At 43.1% G+C, this 12422-nt stretch overlaps 1 protein-coding gene across 2 annotated transcripts in view; it reads left to right on the top strand.

Moving 5' to 3' along the window:
• LOC113972201 (nucleolar RNA helicase 2-like) overlaps positions 1 to 11243 on the top strand; it is a 16388-nt gene extending 5145 nt beyond the window's left edge. The window contains exons 2-15 of one of the 2 annotated variants that reach the window (XM_027693029.1): positions 314 to 580; positions 1228 to 1303; positions 1979 to 2157; positions 3665 to 3782; positions 4640 to 4825; positions 5368 to 5513; positions 6181 to 6330; positions 6838 to 6999; positions 7723 to 7842; positions 8641 to 8714; positions 8908 to 9067; positions 9351 to 9485; positions 9874 to 9918; positions 10642 to 11243. In XM_027693029.1, the coding sequence (XP_027548830.1) occupies positions 314 to 580; positions 1228 to 1303; positions 1979 to 2157; positions 3665 to 3782; positions 4640 to 4825; positions 5368 to 5513; positions 6181 to 6330; positions 6838 to 6999; positions 7723 to 7842; positions 8641 to 8714; positions 8908 to 9067; positions 9351 to 9485; positions 9874 to 9918; positions 10642 to 10866 (2043 nt within the window). In that variant the 3' untranslated portion in view covers positions 10867 to 11243. Of the gene's footprint in view, positions 1 to 310; positions 581 to 1227; positions 1304 to 1978; positions 2158 to 3664; positions 3783 to 4639; positions 4826 to 5367; positions 5514 to 6180; positions 6331 to 6837; positions 7000 to 7722; positions 7843 to 8640; positions 8715 to 8907; positions 9068 to 9350; positions 9486 to 9873; positions 9919 to 10641 lie in introns of both variants that reach the window. The other variant, XM_027693028.1, reaches the window with a different exon arrangement.
• The last annotated feature ends 1179 nt before the right edge of the window (positions 11244 to 12422 follow it).

Genomic DNA, 12422 nt, shown 5'->3' with positions numbered 1-12422 from the left:
GCGGCGGGGCCGCGGGCCGGGCCGGGGCCGGGCGCCACGTGCGCGGGCGGGCCAGGCCGCGGCTCCGCCGCACGTGCTGGGCCCGGCGGGAGCCCACGGAGCGCTTCCCCCGAGCGCCGAGGCCCCGGCGCCTCGTGGGGGGAACACGCCTGTGCTCGGCGGCGGGCGGGGGCTGTTGCCCTCTACCTGTTACCCCCCCCGGCAGTAACTAGAACGTGCGCTCCAAGGTTTAACTATTCCGCGCCCTCTTCCCTGTTCCCTGTCCTTGGATCCACGAGCATGTGTTTTCATTTGCTCTGTGCCTTGCCAGAAGGAGAAGAAAGAGAAGAAATCTAAACGCCGGGACAAGTTTCAGAGAGGGAAGGCTCCGACAGATGAAAGCGAGGAATCGGATGAGGCGGTTTATACCCCGAAAGTCAAGAAGTCGAAGAGTGTCAGTAAACAGAACGGTCATGCGAGAGAAGAAAGCCTGGAGAAACCGAAATTGTCTTCCTTAAGCAGCAAATCCTCCCGCAGAAGCCAGCAGAGCAGTTCTAGTGAGACGTCAAGTGACAGCGAGAGCGAGAGTGAGCAGGAGCAGGTAAAGCCAGCGATTGGGTTTAGTTAAGTGGTGTGTGCAGCTTTCAACTCCTGTCTTGCAACAAGGCCAAATTTAGAATGCGTTGTCCTTTCCCCCCCTCCCAATCGGCTGAAAGTACTGTAAATTGTCAGGGTTTAAAGCTTCTTGAGTTGTCCATTCCTTTGACTATTTGCAACAATTTTGAGTTAAGAAAGTCCCGAAGTTCCACATCAGTGCACGAGGGTTTCCTCACTTCAGCAGTCTGTCAGCTTTGGCAGACAGACAGGTTGCAGTGAGACAGAGCTTTGATATGATTCAGCATCATTAGGTATGAGTGTTGGGGTGTCCCGTGCAGAGCCAGGAGTCGTACTTGGTGATTCTTGTGGGTGCCTTCCAACTAAGGATGTTCTACCATTCTAATTCAGAGTTTTCAGAGTTTTGGTTTGGGTGTTTTGCATTTACTATGCTGTTAGATATGAAACAGTCTCCACTTACAGGTCACTTGCTTTGTCGAACTTCAAGGTATGATGGTAAATCAAAGAAGGCTCTTTAGCTGTGATGCTGTCACTGAAGTGTGTAACACCAGTGCCTGTGCTGTTACCTTGGATTTACTGACAGTCACGTGATACTCATGTGGAATCTTACCCAAATTATTCTTTGCCCAACAGGAGCTGACTGGCGAACAGAAAGAGGGGGCTTTCTCCAATTTTTCTATTTCCAAAGAAACTGTCCAGCTTCTTCAAGGTAAAAAAAGAACCTCAGTGATCTCTGTCATGTGTTTTTATGCCCAGCGTGCTGGATCAGTGATCTCTGAGGTGTGCTCTTCTCGTGCACAGAGGGCACTGTGCAGGAGACAGGGATTGCCTGCTCTACATACACCTTGGAACACAGACTTTCCTGTTTGCAGAGTTGCCCAGCTCAGCCTTTACAGTAGAATTCTAAATGACATAAGCTAAGGGGAAAAAATTAGTCATGTGTGAGAATTTTTCAATTAAAGGTTATGTTGTTGTGAATAAAGGAAAACAGTTATATTTAGTATCTTTGATGTTAGGTTGTACATGACTTAGTATGAATTGAGAAGAATAGACAGGGTTTTGAGATTTGAAATGAAGAGGTTTTCATGGATAGCTGGGGAGTATTACAAAAATAAAGGCACGGTCCTCAAAGTCTCCCATAAAGGCTGATAATTTCATCTGTCCCAGCTGGTACTGTGTGTGGTGATATGAAGTAGAATAAAATGGACAGACCCGGGGCACTTTGCAGATGACCCCTGTAATAAATGAATCAGTGGAGGTGATGATATAATCCTGACTTAGTGTAGAGTTGATGGAAATTCTGATTGGAATAACTTCCACTGAAGAGTAGGAAAGAACACCTGTAAAATGATCACATTAAGGAAATCTCTTGGAATTGTCACAGCTCGAGGAGTGACGTACCTGTTTCCTGTGCAAGTGAAGACCTTCAACCCAGTGTATTCTGGCAAAGATGTCATTGCTCAAGCACGAACTGGAACAGGGAAAACATTCTCTTTTGCCATTCCCTTAATTGAAAAGCTTCAGGGAGAGTCCCAGGAAAGAAGAAGAGGCCGTCCACCCAAGGTAACTGTGCCGAGGTAGAATGCTCGTTTTGCTTTGTCCTGCGTCCCAGTGATTCAGATTTTAACCCACTGGGGAAGTTCTTCAGGTTTGTGCAGGGATAAGCCAACCCACATTAAAGGTTGTTTGAAATCTGTGTTCACTGGGCTTTGCCTGTACCCTGTGCTGCCTCACAGCCTCTGCTCAGTGCAGAGCACGACAGCTCTACCCACTTGTCAATTCCTTGATCTGCCACAGGGAGACTGAAAACACAGGTGTGCCACGTGTTCCTCTGCAGTTTTGTTCAGTCACACCTGCCACGGGTTACTGGGTGCTTGTTTTTTCTCCCAAATTAGGAATAGATTAGTTACTAATGGTAACTTGACAGCTCGATAAAAGCTGTCTACTTAAACAGGCTTTTTTTTTAAAACATGTAAACAGTGGGTGGTTTTAAAAACAGACTTAGTTTTCACAAGGACCACCACCAAATGTTGAAGCTTCTGCTCCAGAGAATGCAGATTCGTTATGATCTATGTGCATTCTGCCAGTGTGGTTTAAAAACCATGTGTGGTTTTTCTCTGAACTCTTATGATGCCTCCTAAACGAGACAGGCCAAGGCTCATGGTGTCCCCAGTAATAATTTCTGTCAGTTCATTTCATCTTGTCACCCTTCTCATAGATTACCTGAAGTGCATTCCAGAAGTAGTACTAGCAGTATTAGATGCATCTACCCATCATGTTGGCTTGCTGACTGAGAACGCTGTCCCTAGATTTGGCAGTCCTTTAAGGAAAGGAAAGCTTTCAGGGAGCCTTCAAAAAGATTTCAGGCCTCACTCTACCATAATACACTACTACTTGCTTTTTTGGTAATGGGTTTGAATTTTGAAAGAATTACCAGGATAAAGATTTTAAGGTTCCTTTTGTGAAGCCACTGATGCCAGGTTTGAGAGCAGTACTTCCGTCTCATGTTAAACTGAATTAGTTACATGCCTGCAGTGAAGCCTGTGTACTGGAGAGAGGAGAGTTCCTTGGGTGCTTCTGCAGGGATGTGTTTTAGCACTGAACACAGCTCTGCAGGTGGAACATGATTCCCTGAGTCACAGGGAAGCCAAGGGACAGCTGATGGCTCTTCCTTACATCTTCTCACAGGACTGTGGGGCATTACTGAGCGGGTGTAAAAGCCTTGTATTACCCAGATCCTTCAGTCTTGTACTCAAACAGCAGGCTTGTAGAGAGAGGCTTGTAGCTCCTGATCTGTTCAGGAGCTAAACTTAAGTAAGATTTAAGTATCTCATATCCCATTTAAAAAGAAGTTAGCCTGTCCCAAATGAGTATGTTTTGAAGGAGTTTAATGATGTTACATGAGGCTCAAGCAGTGTGTTTCTCCAACCTTTGCTTAAATGACTGTTTAAACTAGATTTTTTAATTTTAATTTTGTAAATGGTGAGGTCTAAATTGATGATTAGAAGTCTAGTGATTTCTTGGCAGAAGCCATGCTGAGAGAACATCTATTTGTCTTTCTTCTATGTAGGTTCTAGTTCTTTGTCCAACAAGAGAGCTGGCAAATCAGGTTGCCAAAGATTTCAAGGACATCACAAGGAAGCTGACTGTAGCTTGTTTTTATGGAGGAACTCCATATAATGGGCAAAGTAAGTGACACTTAGGACGAATAATTGAAATGTTGATTGTCTGACATATTTAAGAAATGCATTTGGGTCTTTCCAAGCACACACTTTTAGCTCAAGAGCTCGAGACTATTAATGGGGAATTCAGTAGCTCAAAATGTATCTTATGGAGATAAATAGCTCTGGCTATCAATTATATTCTTGGTGTTGCTTATCTGTTCATGTACTTTAAATTAAAGTGAAAGAGATTATACTGTGTGTATAATCTGGGTTTAGGGTCTTGTAAACACATTTTCTTTAAAAAATATTTGGTCTTAGAGCTGTGAGTGGGTATGTGGTTTGTCATGTGATAAGGAATATCTAGAGGATTTGTAAAGTGGAGAAGGAGTTGTTGTGACAGCATAATTTACTGTCTTGGTGGTTGTAAACAAGGAATGAGAATAAGCTCTTTCCTCGTGTTATATCTTGGGATGTCAGGGATGAATTTTTTTTCTACTACAGAACCTCAGGAAGGAGCTGAGCTCAGTAATTTGGATAGTTAAATAAGTAAATTTCTTAAAAGTTTCCAATTAAGGTAGACAATGTGGGAAGAGTGAACTATTTCTAAAGAATGTTAAAAGACGCTCATTGTTTGCTACTCTTTAAATCATGGGGAGAGGGAAGGTAGGTGATTTTTTTTTTCCATTCAGGAAGAGCAGTAGATTTTCTACCTTTGCTTTTCTTGCTGGATTTTCTCTTCCTGTTCATTTGTTCCCATATTTTTAAGAAGAGCACCTAGGAATGGTTTAAGAAGGTGTTTCATTGTTAGCTACCATGTGTTACTAATGTACAGAGTGCTCCCTGGTTCACTGCTGGCTCCTCTCCTCTTTCCTGTTTACCAGTTGATCTCATGAGAAGTGGCATTGACATTTTGGTTGGGACACCTGGTCGTATCAAAGACCATCTTCAGAATGGCAAACTGGACCTTACCAAGGTGAAACACGTTGTGCTTGATGAAGTTGACCAGATGCTGGACATGGGGTTTGCTGAGCAAGTGGAAGACATTTTACGAGTTGCATACAAGAAGGGTAATCTCAATATTTAAACAAATAGTAGGAAATACTAGTAATAATTTAGTTTGCTAAAATTCAGGTGTATTTTTGTGAAAGTGGTAAGGTGGCTTTGTTTAGAAATGGCTGAATATTATATGTTGTTAATGCAGTTCATGAGGAAGTAACGTGAAAGTGGGAGTCATTCACAGAACCTTCGCAAAGCTTTAAGTCCAGTACCTGGGGGCCTGTAAATAACTGTCTTTGACACCTATCTTAAAGTTGTGCTTGGACTTCTTCTAATCAAAAGGAATTAGCTTTTCACCTTTTTACACTGCTTGAAAACAGATTGGATTTTTTGGTCATAGTAACTTTTTCCTAATCTGGAAAATATTTGGACTTCCTAGAGTATTTTTTCTCCAGATGTCGGTAATGCATGAATTTAAAAAGCTGAAGTGCCTTCTTTATTTTATGTACTGACATTTAAACTTGGGTTTTTAATCACCCATGTAGTCAACTTGTGTACATCTGTCAGACAAAACGTATGAAGTTTGTAAAACATTGTTCTGTTTTTTTTTAAGATTCTGAAGACAATCCCCAGACACTGCTGTTTTCTGCAACGTGCCCACACTGGGTGTATGATGTGGCCAAGAAATACATGAAGTCTAGATATGAACAGATTGACCTTATTGGGAAAAGAACTCAAAAGGCTGCTACAACAGTAGAAGTGAGTAATCTGTCTAATGTGGAATGTTTTCAGGCTTTTACCTCATTTTATTATGCTTCAAAAGGTCATCCCCTCTTAAGGTGCATTATCAGAATGATGTTGGAAGTTGTTTTTAGCACGTGTTTTTAAGCATAAGGCACATTACAGCCTAGTCAGGTGTTTCTAGGTTTAGGATATGCCTCTCTTCTCCCAGCATCCGGTAACCATATACACTCTCACCTGCAATGAGGATTTGGTTCTTGGTTCTGTATCTGGATTTATCCAAGTGGGAAGCAAAAGGTAGACAAATCAACCTGGCTCTTCTAAATCACTGTAGACATCACACTTGATTTGAGCTATTCTGTATACAGGAGATTTTTTTTTCATACTTCCTATAGTGCCCCAGCTCAGTAGGCCCTTGCTGGCTGTGCAGTAAATTCCATAGCAAGGAATACTATCCATATGTGCCTGATCTCCTCTTATTGTAGTTATTTTGCTGACCTTTAGACTAGTTGTGGTGGACATAAGAGCCCTGTGGATTTTGCATGTTCCAGGAACATGAGTTAGCACGCTTCCCCATCAGGAAACTGTATAACTCTTTACCATTTCTGTATTTTACAGTTTCAAATGTATTTTAAAAGAATCTTATGTTTTTATGTAAGCTAAACACTGGAATTCTTCTCCACAGCATTTGGCAATAGAGTGTCACTGGTCTCAGAGAGCTGCAGTTATTGGGGATGTCATCCAGGTCTACAGTGGCAGCCACGGGAGGACCATTGTGTTCTGTGAGACCAAAAAGGAAGCAAATGAACTGGCTCTGAATGCTTCCATCAAACAGGTATTTCATCATCTGTATTAAGCAACAAAACCTGTCAGAGATGTCGATCAACCCTATGTTGATAGCAGACCTATGCTGAGTAGGTTTTAAAGAGAGTTTCAGAGTGGATAAGGCAGGCTTTTGCAGGTGATAAGATGGGATTTTAGTCTTTCTCTCTGACATTAAACAAAAATTGTAAGTTACTATTTTGAGACAGCCAAGCCTTGCATAGATGGTGCGGATGGCAAGTTAGGACATAGTTTCCTATGTCACAGTAATTAGACGTAGAGATAAGACACATATTGCAGTTCTGTTTTCCTGCTGTTGTTAAGGGCCTTTGAGGGATATGAATAAGAATTACTGGGTAAATATTGTCAGACTCCTAAAATATAAACTCTGGTAATTCAGTTCTTCTGTATCTTGCCATACAGTACTTATCAAATACCAAGGTGTTGTATCCAAAACTGACCATAAAATGGAGCACTGTCTTGGATTTTGGTACAGTTTTAAAATAATACTGTTTTTCAGGATTGCCAGTCGTTGCATGGTGACATTCCTCAGAAGCAAAGAGAGATCACACTGAAAGGTTTTAGAAACGGTTCATTTAAAGTTCTGGTTGCAACCAATGTAGCTGCCCGTGGTTTAGATATCCCAGAAGTTGACCTGGTTGTACAAAGCTCACCACCAAAGGTAGGAGACTGTTATTTTGGGTGTCTTGTCATAATTTATAATGCCATTATCAAGTAGTATATGCTGTCAGATGATGATATTGCCCACACAGTTTATCAGCATTGCATATAAGGGTGAGAAATGTCCCTAGTGGGTAGAAGTAGTTTCTTACAGGAATTTTTGAGAGTCTATCAGTCCCCAGCATGTTTAAAGATGGTCTCCCTAAAATGCCTTTTTGGGAGGCTGTTCAAAGCCTCTCCCTTCAAGACTGGGTGTGGTGATTGCAAGTCTGGAAGCAGCGGGAAGAATGATTCACTAAGTAGGAGTGTATATGAGGAAGGGACCCCAACAGTGAGAACATTGGCTTAAATTAAGTGTTTAAAAGAAACAATGTTTCAGTGGATTTGCTATCAATATCACAGTAACCATGCTCACGTTGATGTGCAGGAGGGTGAGTGGCATGGTTGTAGAGGTACACACGCTCCAAGTGTGTGGTGATGCATAAACAAGCCTTAGTTGATCCATGCTCATGGCTCTGGCTGTCAAACCATCTTTTTTAGAGGATTATGGGAAAGCATATTTGCTTGACACTAGTGAAACAGTGTTTTTTCATTTAATTCTCTTCATGCAGTTACTGTGCATTGCTCAGGCTTAAACTGCAATAGCTTCTACAAGTTGGGTGGGTGCAATGAGTTGATTAAATGAGAGTGAATTAGGTGACTCACAGGGCTGTCTGTTCTGAAGGATGTGGAGTCCTATATCCATCGTTCTGGGCGCACGGGTCGAGCTGGGCGCACTGGGATCTGCATCTGTTTTTACCAGCGAAAGGAGGAGTACCAGTTGAGACATGTGGAACAAAAAGCGGTACAGTACAGTTTCCTTCTGTCTGCGAGTGCTCTGATGTGCTAAGGGTGGTATGTTAAAGTGTAATGTTTTGTGCAGTAGCTCAGTTACACAATGCAGCTCCGGAGGCACCCAGTGGAGGTTCAGGTGCCTTGGGGAGTGTGGGTGCACTGTCAGCTGCTGTGGAGCGGGGAGAGCTCTGCACATGCCCATGCTTTTTCTGCAAATGCCAGTGAGGTTGTCCCTGTGGAAGTGAGGAAAAGCTCACAGGACTTACAGTCTAGTGTTCATCCTGGTTGTGATCTGATCAGTGATGTGCATATGTGCAGCTTTACTGGGAAGTGTTACTTGCATTTTTGCACTTTGTGCACTATTCCATATGGTAGTTTTCTTGACAGTTAAGTGTTCAGTTGGGATGAGATTGTTTATTGTTGGCACTTAAAATGCAGACTCACATTTACACTAAGGCTCTGTAACTTGTATTACATCCGAATCAATCAGACTAAAAGTAATAATTTAGAATTTGTGGGACTTCATTTTCCCCAGGACTCTGCCAAAATGCTCACTGTTTATTTCAGTTTAAGGTCACTGAATCATTTAAACTGACCTGGTACATAAAAGCCTTTTTAAGTGTTACCCGTTTACGTGTAACCTTAACCTTGCAATTTTCACTAGGAAAAACTGGGAGTTAAAAGGTGAAAATAAGAAGAAAAATGATAGGCTTAAATGCTTGTTTTGTTGGAATTCAATACTGCTTCTTTAGAACTGACTTACTTATGGTCTGCAATTTTAATTTGTATTTTGCCTTTTAAATTTCAGGGCATTACATTCAAGCGTGTTGGTGTTCCTACTGCAACAGACATAATAAAGGCTTCCAGCAAAGATGCCATGAGGTGTGTTTGGGAACTTGAGTCCTGCTCTATCTTCCTGCCTTCCTGGTTCAGAATGGCTCTTTGGGTTGCTCTTTGCTGTCTCTCTGAACTTTCTGATCACTATTAAAGTCTTGGACTACTGTTTTTCTTCTCTTTCAGACCTCAGTGAATATTAGTGTATATGTTTTTTAATTTTTTTGCTTTAATTACTTAGGTGCCTGGATTCCGTTCCTCAGACAGCTATTGAGTATTTCAGAGAATCTGCTCAGTTGCTGATAAAAGAAAAGGGACCAGTTAATGCTCTGGCTGCAGCTCTGGCCCATATTTCGGGCGCTACTTCCATCGAGCAGCGCTCGCTGCTGAACTCGGATGCGGTAAGGAAGGGTGTATGGCTTAATGTCTGCCTTGGACCTGGAGAAAAACAACACACCTGTGTGTTGTCTAAAGAGAATTGTTGGTCTCCCTAGATTTTGTTTGAGTCACTGGGAACTACTGATTTTGTTAAAGCAACAATATAGCAGCTGTAGAGATACGTCCCTGTAACAGTATCTATTTGGAGCTGCAGTTAATAAATGTAGATCGGCAGGTCTCTGGTGTGTGACAGTGTGCTGAAGCTGATTCCTCTGACGGAATGGAACACGCCCCGTTTCTTTTCAGGGCTTTGTTACAATGATCCTACGCTGCTCTGAAGAAATAAACAACATGAGCTACGCGTGGCGAAGGCTGCGAGAAGTGCTGGGCGACGATGTCGATCGTAAGGTGAACAGAATGTGTTTCCTCAAGGGAAAAATGGTAAGTTTTTGGTTTGTGTCTCTGATGCTGGGCTCTGCTTGTTGCAGGCCTTTCTCAGCAATGGTCAGGGGAGGTATTTGGTGTTTTTCCATGTTCCAAGCACTGTTGGTAAGGACAGGACTGCTGGGCCTCAATCTGTTGTATTAGGACGTGGGGCTCTGCTGCTGTGCTAAGGAGGTAGGATAATGCATGGCTGTGGGGAGAGCAGGACAGCTAAAAGGTATGAGGTGTGTGCTAACTGAATGACAGAGCAGAATAGGATTTCTTAGGACATACAGTTCTGATAGTGCCTGTCTGTCAGGTGTATATTTGTAGGCTCTATGGTTTTTAGTTGCAGTCATTTTAAAAGGCTTGACTTGTATCCATTAAAATTATTCTTTCTTTTTAGGGTGTGTGCTTTGACGTTCCTGCAGCAGACCGAAAAGAAATAGAGGTACATTCAGTGCAATTTCTGGGTACAGCAGACTGTAGATGAGACTGCCTGGACTGGGTTAGACTGAAAACATAATGTAACCTGTATCCTGCCTTTTAGTGGCAGAAGGGATGGCTTGAAGGAATTTAAGAACAGAACGAGCATATGGTGGTTTTTTCCTGAATGCCTTTCCTAAGCCATTCCCCTGTGGCTTGAGACTTTTACACTGAGTAAAGAGGTGGTGTGAAGACTCCACTCCTTGTCACTGCTACTGGATTCATCAGCAGCAAGCTTTGTTCCCCTTTTTTTCTGTTCCCTGCCCCCATTTTCACCCAGAATTCTCTCCACAGAAAAGTGAATTCCAGGTTTTCTCTTGGCAGAATTAGTATTCCCATGCCAAAATTCCCTAGACTTCCTGTCTTTGCTTCAGGTGTTTCTCTGGTAGTGCATCTCTATACCCTCATGGCCTAGTATTCATTCACTCCTAAAGCAATATTTGGCTCTGGATTAGAGGGTAACTGAGGGTAGGCTGTGGATTTGTAATCAGTAATAATTATAGTGGTGTTCTTAACAATTGAAGGCTTAAAATTTTGAAACCAGTATTGGCCACTTCAGTTAGAAGCTTGAATTCCATATATTGGGTCAGAATTTTACCTTTTCAGTTGAGCAAACCTAACAATTATTACATACCCTGTATTGACATTCCTAGAATTTAACTTGCTATGTCCGACTTTATTTCAATAGGCAAAATGGGAAGATTCAAAACATTGGCGTTTGTGTGTGGCGACTGAATTACCGGAGTTAGTGGAATCCTCACGAGGAGGAGGAGGAGGAGGTGGAGGAGGAGGAGGAGGAGGAAATGGCCGAAGCTTCTCGAGCTCCAGGAATGGGCGGCGTGGTGGCTCAGGTAGAAACAGATTCAGGGGCAGAGGCCAGAAACGAAGCTTCAGCAGAGCATTTGAACATTAACTTCAACAATCCAGAAAAAAACAGGACTGAAGTATTTTATATATTATATTACACTAGGCAGTTTCTGTGTGTTTGTACCACTGGGGAAAATATTTCATTAAAATACTTTTTTTTTGTCAGTACTGCTTTGTTCATAAATAAGATTCTGTTCTTTTAAAAAAGAACCCCAAAACAAAAATCCCCCAAAAATCCCATAAGAAAAAATGAAATGTTTCCTTTGTTTCTCATATTGTTTCTCATATTGCTATTTGAATTTTTCCAGAATATGTCTATTGCGTTCAAAACTGTAGCCTGGTTCACTGTATAATATATAGATCTTATTTGCTGCTCAAACCTGTACATTTTCTGATAAAATTAAATATTATTTTACAACTTCATATTCTGTTGCATATTTGAAGCATTGTTTTGCAAATGGAGATGCAGGTAGATGCTGGACTTGGGAGCGTGGCAGCAGGAGCCCCTTGAAGATGAGTCCAGGTTTTGGGGGTTTTTTTGGTGGAATCAGAATGAAGCTCTTCTTTCCCTAAAATTATTTTTTTTTAGTTTCTGTCCCAAATTGTGACTGCTTATACAACTGTGGGCAGGAAGGACAGATTCCAAAGCGTGAGGAGGAGCCTTGTGAGGGGAGCCCTGTAAGAGAGATCCGTGAGATGCCCCTGTGCGGGTGTTGCAAAATGTGGAATATGTCAAGGTTGTCTTAAGTCAGGATGTTCTTTGATGTGATATCTTTGTATATTTTCAAACCTAACCAGCAAAAAAGGAGACCTAGTCAGTGGAACAGATAGCAGTTAGCATCCCTTATTCAAGGACATCCTGGAACTAACAAGCTTTAGGGATGATGTAAATGAAGATGTTCATGTACGTCTATGTGTACATTGCTAACTTGGCAAAATACTCAAGGTCCATGTACCCTATAGCTGAATTATGTTCATTATAATACTAAAATTCATGCCCACAAGTCAAAAACCGTGCCCAGTTGCAGACCCTTCCCCTGAGCATGCAGAGAAGTTGGCTGGGATTACCTTACCAGTGTGGAAATTACTAACCATTTCTAATAGAGGGGATGTGCTTGGAAAGTTACTGACTGAATTTCTGTGTGTTAATAATGACGTGGAAAGCCCGGTAGTTGTTCTCGACTTGTGGAATCCCACGGAGCACCCGGGCTTGAGCAGCTCTGAAACAGAATCAGTGTGTGTCCGTATCGGCTTGCTGCACACCGGGGAAAGAACGCGGTTTTGTGGGCAACAAGCGGAGATCCGTGAGGGGAACTCCATGGGCGGGTACTGTGAGGGAGGTCCCCTGAGGGTGTACTGTGAGGGGAGATCCGTGAGGGAGATCCCATGAGGCCGTACCACGAGGGGAGATCCCTGAGGATCCCCGTGCGGGCACCGCGGTGACGCGGCAGCGGGCGGAAGGAGCCGACGCGGCGGAAGGGGCGGTCCGGGGCGGTGCGGCGGCTGCATGGGGGCCGTGTGGGGCCGGGCGGCGCGGCTCGGGCTCCCGGCGGCGCGGGCAGCGGCGGCCCCGGCGGGCAGCGGTGCTGTGCGGCTCCGCTG

Source organism: Neopelma chrysocephalum, unplaced genomic scaffold (genome assembly GCF_003984885.1).
Source record: "Neopelma chrysocephalum unplaced genomic scaffold, ASM398488v2 Primary Assembly neopelma1_89, whole genome shotgun sequence".
NCBI classification, from domain to species: Eukaryota; Metazoa; Chordata; class Aves; order Passeriformes; family Pipridae; genus Neopelma; species Neopelma chrysocephalum.
Note: the sequence above shows the minus strand (reverse complement) of the source record. Positions and strands in the feature narration are given on the sequence as shown.